Genomic DNA, 22,959 nt, shown 5'->3' with positions numbered 1-22,959 from the left:
TATTACTGCCTGCACGGGATCAACCTTCACCAATGTTGTTGACAGTAACTGTACTTCCAAGAATTAACTTCTATATTGTTTTATCTTTTTGGAAGATTACAAGCAAATGCATACGACAGAAACTAGTAACACTGGAGTAAAGTTATTACTATTAGCTAGTCTACTGATTTATAACCAGAAACGGAAATCTATTATCCTGTCTTTCAAAGAAATAAAGACCACAATTATAACGTGGTTAAAAAAACATGAAACTGATTTCAGATTAAATTCTACCTTCATGTACTCGTTTTCCAACTGATGCAGTAAGAGCTGTACATGCAATAACCAACAGAACTAAGAGGAAGATGTCTGAGGAACATACCTGAGTTTTCGTCTGATTTATTTTTTTCCCAGGATTCTTGGCAGAGGTTTTCTTTTAACTTTGTGCATCTCAGACAACACTAAAAAATTTGGTTTTTCTTTCACAGAGTGACTGTAGTGAAAGGGAAGAATAGGATAAGGTGTTTCAAAGTCAGCTGCAGAAAAGAAAGATAAAAGGATTAATTCAATATCCCAAGTCAAACCACATCTATTTTAATATTCAGTATGATTGATCACAGGTTCCAATATATTTTGTTATAGAAAACAGTGTAATAAGCCTTAGGGTAAAAATGCCTCAAATTTGATAACTGAAAATGGAGAACTTCATATGAAATTATGGAAGGTGCTGCAAACACTGATGAAGGTGAATATTAAAGCAGGTATTCATATTCAGGTAGAGTTATTTGAAAGGGAGTAAATTCAGTTACATAGCACCTCCTTATATTGGTAGTTATTCAGAAGAGAGAATATTACTTTCAGAACCATTGCCATTCACATATGGCTTCCAAACACTGAGCAGACTGCAGCTTTCTTGGGGCTGAGACCGACAGGCTGAGTGCTTTTCACTCTATGTCTTCAAAAATAACTGATCTTCATGAGATTTCGTGAATTAATTTGAGATAGTATAGCTACAAAGAGCATGCTCTCTCCCCTTGGTTACCTATCACAGTTTATCTTCTCAAAACAACAGTGTAACTGTCACCAATTTTATTTTATTTTATAAATATGGTCATTCAAACCATTTTGAGTCATTTGAAGTCTAATGTCTGTTTCCAAATCCTGCAAGATGGCAAGACATGCTGTTAAGTCATTTATGTTTTAATCTGCAGTCAACTCTGTAACAACAACAACCCCCACCCCATTTTTTAAAAAACTCAAAGTTTATTTCAGGTTTTGCTTAAGTGTCAAAAGTCATTTGTTTTCCCGCTTTAAGAACCTGTTGCCTTTTCTTTTAGGTTTAAGGCTTTTTTTCCTCCAAGACTTTTTTTTCCTTTCCAAATTTAAAACTTTTACTTCTGCTAGATGTGTATCTTGTGAAGGCCTTCAAAAGGACTGGGAAATTACACAGATCAAATAAGTATCATCAAATAATAGATTTTAAAAGTCTGATGTATTTCATGCATATTTATTCTAGAATGCCCAATGCTTTTTTTTTTTTTTTAAATATGGAAAGTAATCATGAATATTTACAAACATTCAAAATGTATTAGCTACTCCTTTCCATAATTTTGGGAGACTGGGATGGGAGGAAAAAAACACCACAAGAACTAGTGCTAAAATTAAATTTTATATTGGAAAAGTTCAATTTCTACTCCTGTGTTTTGGTCCCACCACCAGTACATGTCTTATTCCTAGTACATTTACTGTTAGCTGCTATTTTATTGTTTCTATAATATTGCAAATAATCATGAAGTAATTGCTTAGTTTGCTTACAAAAATGTAGGTAGGCTGCATGTTCATTTGTCATTCTTTCTTTGTTTTTTTTCCTGGCAGCTTTGGAGGCTTTCCAATTCATTAGGAACTGTCTTTCCATTTCTTTAATTTCTTTCCCATCAAGGGATTCTGTCAAAGAGAAGGGAACATTTTTTGTGATACCCGAAGTTAACTAAAAGGCTGTACAAAGCTGTATGTAACGTGTACTGGTTCTGTATTTGCTCTTTCAAATATTTTTTGTCTTTTGGTAAAAAAAATACCCAATACAGCTGGATATTAATATTCAAGCTGCAAGAGTGAGCTGACATGCCTTGATTACAAAAGAAAGCATCTATTATTTTTATAACTTTCAAGGGAAAAAAATATATTTCACATTCAGTTAATGTGCAACACCTTATAGAAAGTTTTGAAGAAAAGCTATGCTCTTACACAAAAAACATATATAGATGCAGAAATTCAGGTTGAGAGAGGGAAACTGCATGTCTTAACAGTCAAGGAATCCTACTGATCATGAAGACAGACAGACAGATTTGGCTCTTTAAGGTTCACGTTGCGCACTTAGGTGCCATAAAGCTTATGCTCTATGTTTCCTTGGTTGCAGCTGCATTTTTGAGTCAGACCAAATGAAATACCTCATTTGGCTACAAATTTAGGCTGCATTAGAACTGTCCTAAGGCACTGTTATTTTCATTGTGCAGATAGGCTTTTTCTTTTTCTTAATGGGCAATATTTTATACTCTCAGAAAAAAGAAAAACAAGTTCTGTACTTACAGCTTTTAAGATAATTGCCACCTTTATCAAAAAAAAAAAAGAGCAGATATTTTTTGTTTCTACAGTATGAATATTTACATAGAGAAGACTAAGTTGCTTCCTTTTGTGCTAAAATTATCTCAAAATAATAACGTAAACTGCATCACAGTAAGGTTAAGATTAACAAATACATTTGTAACATAAGTGTAAACTGCTTTTAACTTTAAGGACAAATGTTATATAACAAATTCAAATACGGTAAGGTATGACCCTTACAGCTGTAACTGTACAACTAAAACATCTAAGCAACTACTACAGGCTGATAGGGGAGTAGACTAAACTTATCTTTGAAAATCGGTTTCACAACGTCTGGAATCTGAACACAAAAAAAGTCTTATTGTCTTATAAAAATCTCAGCAATCATCTGTTATAAAACAAATTATTACTACTACTAATAGCAAAAGCTAAGCAACACAGTTTGTGCAGTTGATTACATAAACAGCTTTAGCTAGGTTACCTGTACATAAATTAAAAATTTATCATTTGACATAAGTATCTATGGCAGCAATTATGTTTACATACATAGTGCGATTCAAGAAGGACTAATGCATCAGTTATGTGCTAAAACAGTGAGGGTTATGGGTGGGTTTTGGTGTTGGCTATTAGTTTTATTTTTTACCTAAAGTTCGTGACTCTACTACAATCCTGTCCCTGTACTTTGGCTTCTGGCAGATGGGGTTTCCTGTAAGATCCATTCTGCGTAGCTTTGGCCATTTGTGTAATACAACCTCCAAATCCTGCAATTGATACAAGAACAGAACACTGTGATTATTTTTCCCCCTCCAGAGTAATATTCAGTAGTAACGTGATTTGTTCAGCCAGGCCCAAATCCTGCACACAGAAATAACTTCAATGAGACTATTCATGTATTAATATGCACATTAAGAATGTGCATTTTCAAATAGAGTGGTGCGTAGTATTCCCTGAATATATCAAAATCACACAGAAGAAATGGTGATGCAGTTGGAAAACTCTGCATTTTGAAGGATATAGTAATGCTGGCTATGGAAAATTACCACTACAATCCCACTTATAAGCACCTGAAGCCGAGGAATTACCAGCCAAAAAATTAGTATGATATGTAGTGTCTGTTAATGCATCCCCGTGGTCTCACAGAGCCCTTAGAGTATCAGTGTGTGATTAGATTTTGAAAAAATTGTGGAAGAACAAATACTTTACAGAGAAAGAACAGACTCCCAAAAAAGCTAAAAATCGTGCAAACCACAGTAGACTGCCTCTCTTTTTATATATATGTAAAACTGTATTTTACAAGAGAAACAGTAATCCCCCCCTACATAACCATGGGTGGTCAGTTATAGTATTGGCCCAAATAGTGAAATCTTTGAAATATACTTTTCTCCATCTGAGTTTGTCTGGTTACCCAAGGGCAGTATGACCTAGATAAAACTTCTTCTGTCTTTTAAACACAATAAATTCAAGTTAAAAGGATGCAAAGCTTAGCAGATTGGTCCTTTCTACTCAGATATCCTACTTTCTGAAATACTTTCTTTTCAAAATTTCACTTAACTGTCATTCTTGATAGACTTCCTTATATGTGTGAAAACCTTAAGGAGGGATTCAAAACAATCTCTATGAGTACCAGGGGAGAGAGAATTTATGTTCTACAGTTGTAATAATTTGGAAAAAATCTACTAATCATGATGTGACAGATTCTAAACTGCAAAGTCTGTAGAATTTTGTAGCTTGATGCCAATAATGAGGTATCTAGCAATGCAGATATCTCTTAGCTCCTTCAAATTTAGAAAATCATCTGGGTAACACAAGCAAGGAGAATTTCAGTTTTGCAGGCTCTACTCCCTTGGTAGAAAATCCTCCTGGGAATATTCTATGGGTTATATAATACATGTTTAGAAAAATCACAAGGAAGAGGAAGTGGCAGCACAGCCTCACACCACCTTTTTGTCTATCGATGATGATGGTGATATCATCTATTGTTATCCAGTGATGATAACATCTTTTCAAAAAAATAGAGAGCGAAAGTCTGGTTCTGTGAGGAGCAAGACTGATAAAACACTGCAAGAAACTCTGAGAACCAGTCCACATGAAGAAATGTTGATGAATCTCATATTGTTACACAGCAAAGCTTTATCAGCATGTATCAGAATAGCAACATGATAATCCCCACAGTTTAGGTGCTAACACTTAATCACAAACACAATAATTTAGGTGAAAAATATTTTAGGGTAGGCTTACTAAAAGAGAAATAGCATTTAGCAAATGTATTTATGTATTCTTACCTGAGCATTCAGGCATTGTCACTGAAATCTGTAATGTGTTCAAGATTTCACTAGAAAGATTTTTTTCAAGTAATAGTTTTGCAACACAAAATTGTCTATTACTGAAATAAGATGTATACAGTTTAACTTTGAGGAATGTACACAAAGAGTCCTGTAGATTTTTGTTAGCTGTTACTTACTTGATAAATGACCCAGAACATGCTTACTCCAGTGTATGTTTATCTAAGAGCACACTAATCCTGTGCTGAAATATGATTACCCTTTCGATACGCTCTAGTTGTTCATTGCCTTCCTGTCTCTAATAAAGTGCTTTCACTTCCCAGCCTTTCAATAAGCTGTACTAAAGGGACCAGACACTCTTCTGGGCAGTCTCCGTTTGATAAATGATCATGTCATGCTATCACTTTGAGGTCTGCTACAAAATACTGACGAGCAAATTATATTCTATTGGGGGGGGGAAGAGGGGGAAGGGCAAGTGCCTTGGTAGGCAGCTGTAGTGCTGGCAATAACGTTCTTACCAATTAATGATGGCCATTTAAGAATTGGTATTTGACCAGTATGCTCCAGTTTTTATCGGAAATGTCTAGTCCAACTGCCCTAACTACATCCACAGACAGCAATTTGTCACCATCTTGACTACCTGTCATAATCTATTTGAGAAAATCTATAATTTTTCTCTTGTTCCTGACTCGATTCTGAAGTGAATGAATTCATCTTTTGTGATATCCTCTTGTCATAATCAATATCGGGCAGAGGTTGAATAAATGAAAGACTTAGGAAATACCGATTTTTATAGGTATATCTAGCTATATTTTCTCTATCTATCCAAATACTCACACAAGTCATAACCTTCCCAAAACTAATGTAATTAATAAATAAATAATATTCTGGCTTTTTGTAAACAGAAATAGTTGTGGGTTTTTTTTTTAATAGGAATGTTTTTAAAAAATTCCCTTAGTATTCCAACCCAAATACACTGCAGCCTAGAAGTCCTTGCAAACCTGACTAAAGTAAACTAGAAGCTCGATAGGATAAATAAATGAAGTAGCAAGAAACAGAAAATAAAGAAAAGCCAATTCTATTAAGATCAATTATATTCTTGGTAACTGACCTAAGACATGCTTTTTACATGTGGTAGCTACTCATAGTAAGTTATTTTGCATGAATTGAGAAAAATTACTTAATTTTGTTCTGTCTACTGTTCAGTCTGCATTATATAAACTTCAGTCATGTGAAACGAGGTCATATGCCTTGATGTCTGTTAATTATGCTAACAATGCCCTGAATTAGCCAGAACCTTAAGTGCTTGAATTTACTAGCCCTAATTTTCAACTACGCTGAAATCAACGTGGCATTGTTGAAAAGCGAGGGAGTATGGGTTTTCATAATAATGTGAAAAAAACTGAGATAAATGTTTAGATATAAAATAATTATACTGATTATATAAAAGTGAGAAAAGTCTACATGAGAAGATTGTATTTCATGCATTTCTCATGCCTTTCACATTTCCTTCTTTTGCAAAGATTCCGTATTATTCCTGCTGCCATCTACCTCTGCTACACAGATCACTGCTGTTGACCAGCCCTGCTAAGACCTGGACGGCTCCTCTACAGCTTCTCTTCCCACCGGGTGAAGCAAAGCTGGGTACAGAGCTCTTTGGCACTTCTCTGTCATGCAGCACCGCCACGGTCTCCGATCAACGCGAAACATTCCTGGGGACGTTCTTGATGGCAGTGATGGGGAAGCAGGAATGGGAAAATGGGGGACGTAGAGCCTTTGGCATGAAAAAGAGGTATACTTCAGAGCTTTGAAAACAGAGAGGCAAGACGGAGGAGAATGGAGGCAGCTTGTGTGGGAATGAAAGAGCCTTTGCTGCGTGTAACAAGTTCAGCCAGCAGAAGCAATTAACTATATGTAGTATAATTGTATACCCCCTAAAATCCTTTCAGCTATCACAGCTGTAGAATAATGCAAGCCATGGAATCACGAAATTCAGGGTTGCAAAAAATTTGAAACATACTCAAAACTTCCCTCAACTATTTTTTTTTACACAGTGAGTGGATGTATCAAATTGTTCTCCTGCTAGATGTTCACTGTAAGTTAAAGCCTCTTAAATAGATCTAAAACTGACTTTTTTTTTTTATTATTTTGGATGGCTTACTGCTTTTTTTCAACAGTTTGGGGTTTTTTTATTCAAATAAGAATCTGTATTAGTGATATGTAGAGCCTACTAAAATGCAATCTCTAAAACACAGTAATTGTAGCTGGAAAGCTGGATATTCAGCTGCATCACACTATATGTTAGACTCATTAATTTTACAGGTCTGCAAGGATATGAATAGAAATACCCTATCTGCTCCATATTTTCAAAACTTGGAGATTGTTTAGAAAACACACAGGACAGTCACTTTCAAAGTTTACCAGAGCTTGATCCAAGTGTAACTGATCGCAGCAGCAGCAGCAGCTAACTCAAATGCTAACCACATAATTTTTAAAAAGCTGTGACCATGTAACATGGAAATCTAAATGACTAATTGATTTCGTTAAATATTAACTCTGATCTTCCTGATGATGAAGTATAATCATGATGAAATGCCTTTTAATAATGATTAAATAATATATACACAGCTACTGAATAATACAGTCTTTTTGTCCTCTCCTTATTCTGTTTCAGAAGACACCGTTTTTTCCTCTGAGATACTGAAAACACTGTCTCAGAACTGACATCCTCATTCTTAAAAATAATTGGTTCTTTGGCTAAGACAATCCCCTTTTAAGATTATCACAACTGAAGTCTTTTGTATTTATAAGAAAGAAAAAAGACAATTAAAAAAATCACTGTAATATGTTTTATTTAGAAAAGGCATCCTTTTCAAGGGGGAAGCTTTGGAGAGACTACCTATTTAAAAAAGCTTACTGTTATTTTGATGTAACCAACACATCCAATATGGTTTTAATTACCCAGCAAAAGCCTATATGAAGTGTATTTCGATATGAATTCAATCACAACTGCCAGCCAGAAACACAGCTTGAAATACAATACATTAATAATCCTCTAGTAAAAAAGAAATGCATCATTCAACATTTTTTAATATTAAAATGTAAAAAATGAAGAATCCAAATAAAGTATATTGACCTAGAAAATTGCTAGATTGTGCAGACAAAGTACTGGCATCTCCTCATTAGTAAAAAGAACTGCCAAATTTAATTTAAAGATATTAAGTGTTCTAAGAAGTAATAAGAATAGTTATCTTAATAATTACTAACCAATGAAAGTTAACTTTTCTAAGGAAATAGAATGTATATGCAAACCAGTAATGAAAGAGTTTATTTTAATCAAGGCTTTGTCTTGGTGATTTGGGTTATGATTTAAGCCAATTCATTTTAGTATTTATTAATAAAAATATAAATTTCAAAAAACGCAGAACACTAATACCTATGGTTTATATGAAATGAAAACAGTGTTTATTAAGTAATTTATAAAGTTTGTTCCATGCCTCCACTGTGCAATGATGGTGTCAGCATACTGTTCAACAGAAATTTGATACTCATTTACTAGCATGACACTAAAATTATTTTTTTAGCTGCGCTTTATGTCAAGAAGTAGAAGACATCGTAACTTACAAAAATAATGAGAAGTAACAATGCCAATACTCCTGTTCCTTTTTGAGAAGATAAGCTGGAAATTGTAAGTCTAGAACGTTCTGTTTGAACTACATTCACTACTGCAAAAGGAAGAGCATAAATACTTTTATTTCTTTTGTTTTAGCTGCTACTGTGGAAATCAGAGCTCTTGCTTATGAAGACATGTCTTTCCTTAGCAGAAATTTATGAAAGAAATTCAATGTATACTTTCATGACAAATACTTCTTATGCTAGTCCAGCAACGGTAGTCGAAAAGTCATTTTGATATTAGAATGCCTGCAAAATCAGCTGGATGATCTGATATCTACGAAGAGGCTTTTATTACACTAAAATGGAGAACTAAAAACTGTAATATGGTAAAATATTGCAAGCTAATTAGCAAACAATGGCCATGTCATCTTTGCAAACTCAGCCACGCATAGTCACTTGGCCAAAACATTCACACTAACTCTACATTTTGGACATATTATATTATAATTATAACTTCCATGCATTTACTACTCAGTTGATAGATGCATGCACAATTGCCACTTTACGTAGGATTAAAGGACATTTGGACATCCTAGATAAACGGTTCTCCATTTTTAATCTCAACAAGATTTTTTGGATGAGAAAAGACAACACGCTTGGAAAGTCAGAGGTTCAGTAACTGTAGAAGTAAAGTTTATTTTTACTCATCTATTTAGTGATAAAGATGAATTTGACTGATTGCTTATCTAAATAGAACAAATATTTATTTTAATACCTTCATATCTTGAAGTTGATTGTCAACTGCTCTAAGATAAGAAAGATTTTCCAAAATTGCCAGTTCTTCTAATTCATCAATGTTGTTATTGCTGATATTCAACACAGACAAAGATTTCTGGAGGAAGAAAAGCAGAAAAAGAAACTTTTTTTTTCATGCCATGCATGAGTCAAGTTGTAAATTCTTACAGAATATTCTCTTAAAGGAAGAACAAGCATATGAAGCAGAAATATGCAAATACAACTACCATGCACCTCACACATTGTTTTATGTTGGCCTTGCATCTTGTCATAAAATGCTGTTTGGTTTTTTTTATCAAGAAAGTCAAACCAAAATAAGATTATTTCCCAATTATTTCAGAAATTCTTAGTAAACACAGAATTTTTGTTTTTCTCTAAACACGTTCAAATGCTTGACAGAGTTCTGCAAGTGCTACTAACTCTACGTTTGAAGTACAAAACAGACACAGAAATTGACTGCCTTTTCCAAGGTTACATCTGAACTGCACAGAGCTGAAATCCATATCTGATACCCACATAGTCTCGTTTAACAGCTGGACTATACTGTTTTTCTTTCAGGCTTGATCCTACAAACCTCTCGGTATACATACCTCTATTCCTTGCCCCTTTGTTGGAACACTAGTGAGTCACATAATGCACTTTGCCTTTTGTAACAGACAAATAGTTAAGAGAGATCTTTACATTCTAGATAAAAAGTAAATGCATTTCAGGTGTTTATCTCAGGGAATACTTCATTTAGTTTCACACAGAAGGAAAAATAAGCTTGTATCTCCAGAAGATGAAACAGGGCACCTAACCCAGTGAGTTGAGATATGGGATTTACCGTTATTTAGAAAATGTCTATTTCAGCAGTGTATACAGGAAATGTAACCCCCTTCTAAAATCTGACCAAGAGCTACACTGCAGGCAGAAATTACCAGTATCATCCTGATACACACAGTGCATAAACTTAATCTCCTCAGTCAAAAGATTCACGATATTGTCATCGTCATCGAACATTTGTTTGTGGTACGCAGAGAGCTATATGGTCCAATGATTTTGGCTCCTTTATCTCTGACAGCATTAAGAGCCAGAAACAGATAGAAGAAGATGAAGTAAGAAGTGATGTCTTAAAGAGAGACCAAACACTTAGCACTCAAAGGATAAAAATAGAATGTTTTTAGATGTAGCTTCCACAAAGATGTTACATGGTCAATAATGCAAACTGTTTCTTAAAAAACGAAACAAAAAAACCACCACACCAAAAGACCTTAAATAAAAGCCATGAAGAACAAAATGCTAGTGACTCTAGGCCAGGATGCCGAGAAACACTGAAGTATATGAGTTATCCTGGGAAGATTACAGCTATATAACCTCCCTCTACTTTCATCATTTCTCCAATATAGAAGGAACAAAGTGAAAGTGCTCCCACAGGAATGGTTCATTTCTGTTAAAGGAAAATGGCCATACATGTCTAGGATTACTTAATTTCAAAACAGCAAGAATTAGAGCTTGGTCAAATGTTTATGATATACACAGGAACAATTTCAGTGAGTTCTTTATCTTCGCAAAAAAAGCTCATCAAGCCCTGACTACACTTTGGGAGATACAGCAAGGTGATTTTTTTTTTAGTACAGAACTACATCTATCAGTAAATCAACTCTATTTTTTTAACTACTTCAACAATACATTTGATGTTTACTGAGCAATTAACACGTTGAAAGAAAACTTCAAAAGCTGACTTTCCTGAAATTTTGACATATCACAACATAGAAAAATTGCAGAACTAAAACTGAATGTTTTTGATTGTGTTGCCCCTAATATCCAGAAAAAAAGCTGTTTGCACCTTTTGCCATTGCCTTCTCTAGAGAAATACAGGAGGCGGTAAATAAACCACTGTAACAATCAAATCAGAGAAGTATCAGCAAAATAATTCACTACAAACTAAGTAAACTAAGATAACTGTGATGAATTCCTACCCCTTCACATTCTGTTGGTATAGGCTATCTACACATTTCCTTACTTCCTCTCTAACTTTATTTGTATTTCCATGCTTCATAGAAAAATAAATGAAGTAGAATCTGCTGGACTCCTTGCTTACGTGAGAAATGGGATGGGAGTCCCTTGGTAGAATTTGAAAGAAAGACACCAGCTGGGAGAAAAGGAAAACACAAAGTGATCAAGTCCTAATTACTTCTCTTAAAAATACTGGGCTCATGGAAATTCTCAAAATGTACTTACTGCCAGGGACCTAAGAGACCTTGGATCAAACAGAAGCTTTTCACCAAGCGGGAGATGTTGACTTTCAATATGTAGCTCCCTTATTTCTTCTAATTTATCCAAACCCTCTACTACAGTGATGCAGTTTCCCCCCAAATACCTGCAGAATAGGACACAAAATAGATTTAATATCCTCTGAAAGCGAAAGCTAACACAAGGCCTCAATATATTAAAAAAAAAAAAAAGTTTTAAATATTATTGAATAATACTTGGAAATTATAAGAGAAAAAGCAAATAACCTAGCATGCAAGTAGAACACACAGCTAACAGATCCAAGGTTTTTTTAGGGGTTTTATATATTGCTACTATTATTATTAAATGGCTGAAAAAGGCAAATAATTTAAATGCAAATAAATGTTAAGATGATATGCCATCACTTTATTTATATCATAGAACACTTTGTTAAAAAATCATAAGCAATTACTTTGATTTGAAAAGCAACATTTAAGAGCTGAAAGGACCTTACTGGCTACATAATTTTTTAATGTCTTAGTGCAATAATTGTTCTTTTACTAGTAAAATAAATACATGATTTTCAACTTACAGTTTTTCAAGGTTTTTCAGCGATGAGAGGTTTTCTATACGTGTAATACAATTGTTCTGAAGGTAAAGGTGTGTTATATTTGAAGCAAAGTCCAAGTTCTGGATTTGACTGATTTGGTTATCATATAAATATAGAACTCTAAGATTTTTACACAAAGAGAGGTCACCCTGAAATAAACAATAACAAATTAACGCTACATAGATTTCACTCACCGCCTGCTTCTGGAAGCTGTTGATTGTTTTTATATTTAAGTTCTGCTGCACGATTTATATGTTTTCACCTTTAACAAACACTTTTAACAACTATTTTTCCTAGAAAAACTGAGTGTCAGTAATCATCTCCTGCATAGATTTAAGACTGAAATCACTGCTGTTCTGTCATACAGAAGCTGAGGACTACAGCCATCAGCAGCAGGTACATCACATCCTGTGTGTGTGACTTCATTCCCTTCCTTGCCTTCCGCAGGTGGATTTCAGAAAAGCACAATTGCTAGTGTAGTTGTCTCCATCAAACCTCAGTGATGTAATGGAAACCAGTTCTTGGCAAAGGAATATTGATTTATATAAAAACTTGCTCTTCAATGTATTTTAATACACTTCTGAGTCTAAGATTCCACTCAAATGTCAAGTTTCTTTGAATGTATTCTTCTTAAATAACTAAAACATCACATGTTCTTATGAGGGTTTCTGTTAAACTTCTCTAAGGCATCTTATGAACCAGTCCTAATCAAATGGTCTGATCAAATTAGTAACTTGCTATGGCTGTGCACATTCCTAGGAGTGGGCTGAATAAACCCATTTGCTTGCATGGATCTGTTGACATAGAACAAGCTATTTAATCTTCTTGACTGAAATGACACTTTTAAAGCAGAAATCCACCATACACAACAATTCAGTTGTTCAGGGTTCAGCAATTTCAAAATGTACTCAGTATCTTGAGGGGATTTGCGTTAACTCAGGAGTTACTGAAACCTGTATAAATTTTCTATTATTAAACTCAAAGGAAGGAGGACTGGGTTAAGTTTGCAGGTTTAGTCATGCAAAGGTCACGGATTATTTTTTAAATTAATAAGCCCCAGGGAGCAATTTAAAAAAAAAAATGTAGATTTTAACCTGACTAATTTGAAAAAGCCACTACACCAGTCCAAATCTGTTAACCTCACTTGGCTTGTATCCTGTTCCTGAACTCCCCTTTCCTTTCTCAGACTTCCTCTGAAATCTAAGGAATAAATCACTGATAGATTGAAAAGATTGTGCTGTGAGTTAACAACTCTTTGTAAAATTCCCAAGACTAGAAAAAATATGGCATTAACAAGAATAAAATAAGTGTTGCACTTAATAGTATGTAATATCATTATTACTTCCTTTAAAAAAAAAATCTGATCTGCGAAATTACTAGTTCCTTACATCATCTTCTATCCACAGTTTGCATTTTTATAAAGGTAATCATCAATAAATACAAGTCTTTAAATAAAAACCCAAACTGTTGAAAATATGAACTTTAGTTTTTAACCTCAGACCTAAAGTCTCCGAGAACACTATAGCTAGATTTCAGTAGGGTTAGAGCACTACTGTCAAAGCCCTACACCGGCTGGTTCAATGGCAACAGCCTGGCTATATTCTATAGGAAAAGTGTCAGGTCTAAATAATTAATTTGAAATATTGTCTTTCTTAAGTGGCTAAAGAGGTAAGCAAGTGGAGTTATCATTTCCATTTTGGTGACTTCCTGAAAGCTCCTTTACAGTGTAGCAACTGTATGAAATAATCAAAACAGTAAATTGTTTTGATTTTTATTTTTAGAGCTGCAGATTTCTATAATAGTTCTGTGAAATACTGCAAAAAATACTTCACTTTAATACTTCAGTTCACCTCTCTTGTGTAATTGCTCACATGGATTTTCTATTTTAATTAATTAATGGCAAAAATAGTTAGTGTACCGATAATAGCCTTCTTGTCTGCTACACAGATGATGTGTGTTTCCACAGTTTCAGGTAAGTAAAATACTTCAACAAGATTTTTGCCACATAAAGGAAAAAGTGTCAGGCTGATAAGAAGAAACCTGCAGACTGCTGGAGTTACAGTCGCCCGCTTTGATGTTTTATATGAAAAATTACAGCTGAAAGATTATTTTCACATTTCAAATACACACACATTTAAAATCCATTTAAACACTTTTACATCCAAGCTGTGTTCCACAGAATAACAGCAGTGAATGCTGAAGCATGTTTCCAAACAGATGTGTTATTAAGGCTTAACTGCAAGTCAATATAAACGTTCAAATGTAGTGTAGCTGTTACAAAATAGAAACTTGGCTTTGCTTGTTTGTCTCCCCAACTATAAACAACTCAACACTAACTGCAAAACATTTGAGTAGCCAGGTTAAAAGGAATAAAGAAAAATAAATCTTACAATTGCATCTATATTTTTATCTGATAAATTCAGATGAGTTATTTTTCGCAGATACTGTCCAAAGTCCTCTTCATTGCGATTCTTGTGACTGACGCTTTTAGCAATGAGGTCCATTGTTAGTTGAACCATAGTTCTGTAATAGGCCAAACTGCTCTACTGCTTCTTTTAATAGTGTGTTCCACGTGCTCTTGTAAGTAGTTTTACAAAATGCCTTAAAAACAAAAAGGAGAATGTTATACTACTTGTACCCCAGATCTTCAACAAAGCTTACATGCATACTTCAAATCTGATGTTTCCCCACCAATTCCCTTGTTGCTTACAGTGACACAATTATGTAGTCTTTGCTGCTTATAAAAACCTACCCCTTTCTTGCTGTCATTTTTTCAAACTTTTATTGTATTAAATAACATTTGAAATACATTGTTATATTTGATTTGTTGTTTCAGTGTGCTTAAGGTTGTACTGTCGTCTTCACCTTTTTCATATAGAAATATGAGCACAATGGTCCACAGCAGAAGTAATTCTCACACAAATAACTAATTAATGGCAGCTCATAACCTAATTATTAGTTAGAAAATACATTAGTCTCTATAGCAGGTTTTACAGGCTGTGAGAAGTGGTATAAAGCTACAGTACTGTTTATGGATTTGCACGGCCCTTTTGTCATGCACACAACTGCATGTGCATTTGTTACGCACAGTGAAAAACGGAGTTTTTCACACTGAGGCATACTGTAGAGGCTCTCACAACAAAACCAACTTGTATTTTTAAACTCTGGCCATTGTTGCAAGTGAGCTTATAAATCAGGGAACAGGGGGTGGGAGGGAAGAAGGTGAGACACATATTTCGAACTGGATGTGTAAATGGCCTGGGGATAAAAATACCCTAACAAATATAACTTAACAACTCAGAATAAAAAGGTTGCTTTTTTAGCCTGTACATAATACAATATACATTATATATTTTAGCCAATACATAATACCCCCACATCAGTGTATCAAAACAACTGAGGAGACAGCAAAAAGCATCTCAATACTAAAACTCATGCAGCCACATAAACCAAGGCACGGAGAATCCTCCTTGCCAGTAGTACATTTATGAGAAACTGAGGAAAAGCAAAGGTTGAAACTGCAAAGACAGAAGAAACTTCCTTATTTACTACGCAAGGCTGAAGTTCAGTAGTTTCCCCTTATCCATGTGGGTTTTGGTTTTTTTTTCTTTTTTTTTAAAAGGTGGGGGAAGAAGGAGAGCTGAAAGGACTTTTTTTTTTTTTTTTTTTTTAAACTGAGAAGCGTGCTTCTTTCTTGTTTTTTTTTTTACACAAAATACCTTTCAGAGCCTTTCCTTAGACCTTCTTCCAAAACAAGCAGTAGCAGCAGAGGGAAAGCCGGGCTGCCAGGGCGGGGGCTTTCTGTGAGGCAGGTCTCCCTCGCTCCCCCAGCTCCTAGAGCCCTGTGATTTGACACTGTCGCCTACCTCTCCCCCCCACTCCCCCCAGCAGAAGGCTTGACGACGACAAGGACCAGCCGCCACCCAGCGCAACCCGCGGGAAGGCTGCTCTGATGTCCCTGCCCGTAAGCCAAGGGGGACAGGTAGCGGGCAGGAAGGAAGGAAGAGGCAGGGTCCGCTCCCAGCCACCCCCTCCCCAGGCGGCCCAGGGAGGAGCCCCCCGCCCCGGCCCCGCTCGCCCCCTCACCTCAAGGGGACGGCGGGCAGAGAGGCGGCGCGAGCGCCTCCCCCGCCCCCGGTTGCCGTGGCAACCGCACGCCAACCGCCGAGGAGGCCGAAGGCTCCCGCCGCCGGCTTCGGCGCGCGCCCTCCCCACCCAATCAGCGTTGAGGAGAGAGCGCGGCGGGGGGTGGGTGGGCGGGGCTGCGCCTGCGCAGCTGCGGGCGGTGCACGAGCAGAGGCGGGCGGGGCACTTCGGCGCGGCGCCGTCGTCTGAGCGGTTGTGAGGGGGGCATGGCCTGAGGCGGCCTGTGGGGAAGGGGCTGCTGGGGTCGCTGGGGGCCTTGCCTCCCCTGGCTAGACCACAAGGGTGAGCCGGGGTGGGGGAGTGGGTGTTCCTTGTTAGCCTGCAGTTATGGGCCTGGTTGTGCCTCCGAGGCAAAAGAGGGTTGCTGTGCGACAGGTCAAGGGCACAGGCATGTCCCACAGTGAGGGTGGCCCCTCGGCTAGCTGGGGCCTGTCAGCCTATCTCAGGAGTGTGTGGAAGAGGGAATCGCAACAGGGGAATATCCCAGAAGAAAACTTGGAAACCTGATGATGCAAATGGAGTTTGAACAACATCTGCCCTATGAAGAGCTCATTGTCTTACTAATATCTTAATAATGCTATGTGTTCTTGAATTTTGTTTACCTGCAGATTTTGCATTTGGTATGACCACTTCTTCCTGCATGCCAGGCATTTTAGTGAGCATGAGTTACTGGCAAAAAAGTTATGTGGTTCCTTTCCCCCATGCTGAAATTAGAATCATAGAATCAGAATGGTTTGGGTTGGAAGGGACCTTTAAAGGCCATCTAGTCCAGCCCCCCTGCAATGGGCAGGGACATCTACAGCTAGATCAGGTTGCTCAGAGCCCCATCCAGCCTGGCCTTGAACGTTTCCAGGGTTGGGGCATCTACCACCTCTCTGGGCAACCTGTTCCAGCGTTTCACCACCCTCATCGTGAAAAATGTTTTCCTTGTGTTCAGTCTATATCTACCCTCCTTTAGTTTAAAACCATTACCCCTTGTCCTATTGCTATTGGCCCTGCTAAAAGTCTGTCCCCATCTTTCTTGTAGGCCCCCTTTAAGTACTGAAAGGCCACACTAAGTTCTCCCTGGAGCCTTCTTTTCTCCAGGCTGAACAATCCCAGCTCTTTCAGCCTTCCCTTATAGCAGAGGTGTTCCATCCCTCTGATCATTTTTGTGGCCCTAAGGGGCCCTTAGGACGGTTAATATTTTAATAAATTGAGTGGATACTGTATTTAACAGCAATGTTCTATAAAAAAAGTTAGCAAATGTTTAATACGTTATTCCTATAATGTATTAATAAATATAATGTTCCTATGCTTCTCTGTGAGGATATGGAAGTTCATAAGATGTCCTTATTTCTGTGGTGGAATCCAAACTGAGCGTGCCCTGGAGCTGCTTGTTCTGGGAAATGTTTCTGTAAAAAAAGTATGTTAATATTCTGAAAGTTAATTTTGGACTTAGTTTGTTCTCCCTCATGGCTGTAGATTTTGCAGGTGTCTTGGGCTGTCTGTTAGTAATTTGATTTAAAGGCAGAAAAAGCTATGAGAAGTTTCAGAGAGAGTATTTATTCACTAAGATTTGAAATAGGATTCTCATCTGGTGGCACAGAGTATTAAACAATCATCTGCGTACTCTCCAGGATGGCAGCAATTTGGCTGAGCACAAAAAGTCCTTGTCTTCAAAAAAGCTTTTGGAAATACCTGCATAAAATCATTGATGGCTATATTTCTTACAGTTCCAGATTGGAACGTTGACCTGAAATTTACTTCTAAGGACATAAAACACCTTAAGAGCCTCCCTTGCATAAGCACTACCATGCATTTTGCATAGAGCTATTTCCGTGTGTATGGATTCTATACGTGGGGTGTGTCATATAATGAATAAGACAAATATCCTTAGAAGATACTCACACTTCTAATTGTAAAGCATTAAATTCAAGCCTAACAATTTCTGACAAACTTTTTCAGGGTGAGGTTTGAAACTTCTTATTCAGTCAGACTTTTTCCTGAGTATGTCTGGCCTTCGTCTTTTGTGGCTAGACAGCTATGTAAAATGGAATCAACACAGTTGGTTCAGTATAGTTGTTTTAATATGTAAAAATATGTCTGAAACAACTTTTTCCACCGAATTTAAATTCGTTTTGGCTTTTATGTTTTCAAAGGTAGCAAATATAGGGTTCTCAAAAACATAGGGGAGGGCATAGTGCTTTAATTTCAATAAACTTGGAGAGAGCTGTACTGAAATGTCTTTGAAAAATAAAGCTATAATCCATTACGGCTGACGTTGTCAGCCTGGTTTCTTAAGGACATGGTGCTTATCCATTCGTGATGTCTCTGCCTGTATACACTGCCTAGTAACTTTTAAACCCATCAAGCCAACTCTGGCTAAAACTGGCAAAGGGGACAGGCATGGGGCAGTAATAAATTCTACTATTTTTTACAAAATTCAACAACTGGTTAGAAAAAAAGAGATTCCTAGCCTCGCGTCCTCATTTGAGGGAGGGGCTGGAGCGTGACCTGAACGCTTGAAGTCCCCTGCTGCTCTGGCGGGTGGGCATTAGCCGGCCTCCCTGGCAAGTCCAGCAGCCTTCATTCAGCCGCGGCTGGGGGGCAGGGGGGAGAGCTGGAGCAGCGTGGGGGGCCTGTTACAGGCGTGCGGATGGGAGCTCCAGCTGTCACCCACGAACCTCTCAGTTACAGTCAAGAGGGAATAAGATGCTGCAGGAGACAGGGAATCGCGTTTTTTTGCTGCTCATGAATAATAATTCTGGTAAATACGTGGTTTCCTCAGTTTTGTCCACAAGTCAAACTTATTCTGAAATAGGTGTCCGGCAGCATAACTCTACATATTTATATTTCTATCCTGGAAGTGGTTTAGGTGAGACAAGTACCTGGAATAATTATTTCTGTAAAGCCCTAACCTTGCATGCAGTGCTTCAAGTTCTTGGGCTTGTTCTGTGGCATGGCAACTACTTGACAACGCCTCTTGATTCTTGATTTTATTTGAGCAGGATCTCGTGCACGCTTGAGTAACAGATTACGCATTCAAAGCTAAGCTACTTTTCCTTCCCTGTGCTGGAGAAGCACCGGACCGGAGTTCTGTCGCTGCGGTGCTGCCTTCTCCTCGCTGACCACGCACGGTTCATGTCTCATGCTACTGCGGTTTCAGGGGTTATACCTTATCACTTCTTCTGTGATGAGATTAACACTTTTGCTCATACTGACTGCTGATACCAACAGAACTGTGCAAGCCTAAGCAAAACCGGAGCCAAGACAGAAAACCACCACCATGATTAAAATGAGATAGATATAACACGCTGGCCGTTACAAAAGTTCCTAAAATTATTTCTGCAAATACAACTAAAATCAAGTTAAAATATGTCCAATACCAGACAAAGCCTGAAGCCCAATATGGATTATTATTATTATTATTATTATTATTATTATTATTATTATTATTATTATTATACTTTAAGGTCTGTTATTAGTACAAAACTGTTATCACCATTAATATCATTGGCAGATGCCAAAAAGTGAAAATAGCCTTTCTGCATCTCCCAGCATTAAAATCTGTTACAGCCTGGAAGTAAAAGTTAAATTATTAGAAGACGATCTGTTTGTTAGGACAAACATTTTATCTTTATAGTGTTTACAATGTTTTTTATGAACACTGTATCTTACCTCCAGCAGAAACTACAATGCTGATTTGGGAAATGCAAGATTCTGTCTCCAAAGGTGAGTGACAAGAAATAATTCAAACCACACTTTCACAATTTTTACCATAGAGAAAATAACAGCTTTCCGAATATTGTAATGAAGTTTGACAGATGAACTGAGAAGGTAAAAATTATTACATGCTGCTGTTATTCAGAAAGAGTCAGAAGATGTACTGGTATCTCAGCATTATTTTGTCAAACACTGTATAGAGAGCAAATCTGAGTATTCACGCAGTCATTCTTCTTTGCTCTTAAATAGATGTAAGATGTTATTTACATGTTATTTGTCCCTGGCTGATGTTTTACATAAATATTTGTGTTAAACCATTTTTTGCCACTTTCAGAATTTTACCTAGTTGTCATAGGAAGAATTTTTGAAGTGGAAAAGGAAGATGTTCCACAAAAACTTGGTATAATGAGGAGCTAGTTTGGAGTTTGTATCACCATATAGAATACATACATCTTGTTTAAGCTGGAAGAGTATCTGCCGGTTTAGTACCTCTAGGTTTCTCCAGTTCTATCTCCAGCTTTGTGGAACTCAGACTGAAAAGGCCTCCTTTAGAAATAGATTAAAAATATAAGCTTACTTCTAACCTCAAATGATACAGTAAGTGAATGCAACTTGTCTTCAGCTGGAGAAGAAAGCTCAGATGGCTGTAATTACTAAAGATTGCATGCCGTTAGGTGCAGGCACATAAATTAATTTCCTTTTATAATAAAGTAATGCCACTGCAGTTATACACAAGCCCTAAGGTAATTGGGTCTAAACCAAACAGAAATTCACACAGGAAATGATGGACAAATTACATAGGAGTTGAATGCATGTTTCAGTTGAAAATGAAGAGTTCCTAAAACAATATATTTATAATCCCCTGAAAGGACTCAGGCATTTCCTATCTGTGATGATCTAAACAGACAAACTATGCAAAACAGAGTAAACATTCTTCGCTAACAGCATTGTTAAGAATTGTTATTTAAGGTGGTAATGTCTGACAAACTGGAGATGTAGCGATGACCTTCAGTGCATAAAAATAGTAATACTTACATATCCTTTTTCATCTGTATTTTTAAAAGGCTCATGATCAATCTTCTTACTTCATAGAGGAAAGCAGACACTAACTCTGGCAAAAATGCCTTGCTAAAGTTTATGCACTCCTGGTTTGTGAAAAGTCAGGAAGAAAGCCCAATTCTCCTGAGATGCAGTCCTATGACCTATCCACTGGACCATGCTACTTCCCAGAATACTGTAGTTTTCAGAAAGCCCTGTATGAAGCAATTTTTCATAATTAAAAACAAACCAAACGTCACAGCAAATATTTCATATGTTAGAAGTTTCATCTGAGGGTCAAAATTAACTTTCCTAAATTACATATTTCCTCGTGGATATTATTCCTAGGCTCTGAAAAGTAAAACTACAGCTCATAAAAAATACACCCTGAGGAACAAGATACTTCATTAATTCCTTAAAGGCTTAGCATAATTGTTTTTAACTCCAGAAAAATCCTTCAAGTAACTGGAGACTCTCTGATGTCAGTTCTTCAAGACTTGACACAAGAAAAAATTCTGCATGCATGCAATTAATCTTATGTATTATCACCCCATATTTTAATAATTTTCACCTCTTAGGGACTTGCACCCTTAAAATGATGCTAGCTCAACTCTGTAGTATTTAAATTTTGTCTGGTTTTGTACTTTTGGAAGTATTTGTTTTTATCATTTTATCTTAACCTAGTTTGTGGTATGATATACAAAATCTCTTATACTGGGATTTCAATAAATACTTTAAATATTGTGTATAAACATATTATGTTAATTACATGTTAGTAGCATAATGAGAGTCCAATTCTGATTTGGACTTTTTGGGGCACAGCAATAAAAACAGATAAAATAAATAGTATGTTTATCAAAGAGAAAGTAACATACCAAGCTTATTTTAAAACACTGACCTAAACAAAACAAAACAAAAAGCTCCAAAATTTAGCAAAGGGGAGAAAATAAGTAAGATAACTAATGGTTAATTATATTTAGTATATTTTTAACCTTATAAACAAAATAGTAACATGTCGGCAATTAGCTTTACATCTTGGATTCTTGCATTTTTAATAATCAACATTAAATAATCAACTGGCATTACAGTTCATAATAAAGGGGGGAGCACTATAGAAACATCGTATGTTCATGGCAACCTTATATCTGCAGGAGTAGCCTGCTGCATGGAAGTGTCATGAAGCACTGGACAGGTTAAGGTAAAAACAAAATATCCAAACCCAGACGCAGTCGAAGCTACATAAAGGCACAAGTGATAGAAATGCGAGAAAATTATGCTTCATTTACTAAACAGCAAGTTTAAAAGAGCTCATTCTATTTAACCTGAGCTCGTGTGCACAATGTGCCACCGAGGGCAAGGAAAACAAGAGAGTCCCTTGTAAAATAGGGTCTGAACAGAGACATTGTGGGCTAAGGGGAGTTTTCTAGGGAATATCAAAGATAGACGGTGAACAGAGCTGTTGTAGCCAGCTCACAGCTGCCTGTTATTCCAGTACTAGAATCAAAGATAATTTATGAAAAGCTCAAGGAATATTTCTTCTGGCCTGGCATGAACGTGAGGTAAGGGACAACGGAAGAACTTGTAACACTGGTCAAAAGCGAAAGATTAAGGTTAGCCTTTTTATTAGTTTTTTCTAAAGCAAAAAATATTTCTTGATTTCAGTGAGGTTGTTCATACAAAGATTGCTTGTAAGAGTAAAGATTACAGAGTTTGTAACAAAATCCAGATACTGGTGGCTAACTGTGGCAGAGAGAGTTTTTGGGACCGAAACATTTTCTAAAATTTGGCTTTCTTCAGTGTATCAAACTCCCAGTTAGGGCCAATCCTTCAGAAAGGCTCAGACATCACACTGAATTATAAAGACAACCCAAGCTTGAATTTTGTTATAGACAGCACAATAGTTTGCATTTGACTTTACTGTCCAGAAGTATGCCACTACATTATAAAATATATGGCAGTACATTATAAAATATAGTC

The 22,959-nt window shown here is 36.7% G+C and overlaps 1 protein-coding gene across 1 annotated transcript; it reads right to left on the bottom strand.

Moving 5' to 3' along the window:
- Nucleotides 1–378: 378 nt before the first annotated feature.
- Nucleotides 379–14,612, bottom strand: PPP1R42 (protein phosphatase 1 regulatory subunit 42; the record flags this gene model as incomplete). Its single annotated transcript, XM_082305034.1, has 7 exons — nucleotides 379–515; nucleotides 1,795–1,923; nucleotides 3,224–3,341; nucleotides 9,253–9,369; nucleotides 11,493–11,631; nucleotides 12,076–12,242; nucleotides 14,484–14,612. 7 exons carry the CDS (start codon nucleotides 14,610–14,612, stop codon nucleotides 379–381), a joined length of 936 nt encoding a protein of 311 aa, XP_082161160.1.
- Nucleotides 14,613–22,959: the final 8,347 nt, after the last annotated feature.

Source organism: Platalea leucorodia (genome assembly GCF_965183815.1).
Source record: "Platalea leucorodia genome assembly, chromosome: 1".
Taxonomy (NCBI): domain Eukaryota; kingdom Metazoa; phylum Chordata; class Aves; order Pelecaniformes; family Threskiornithidae; genus Platalea; species Platalea leucorodia.
Note: the sequence above shows the minus strand (reverse complement) of the source record. Positions and strands in the feature narration are given on the sequence as shown.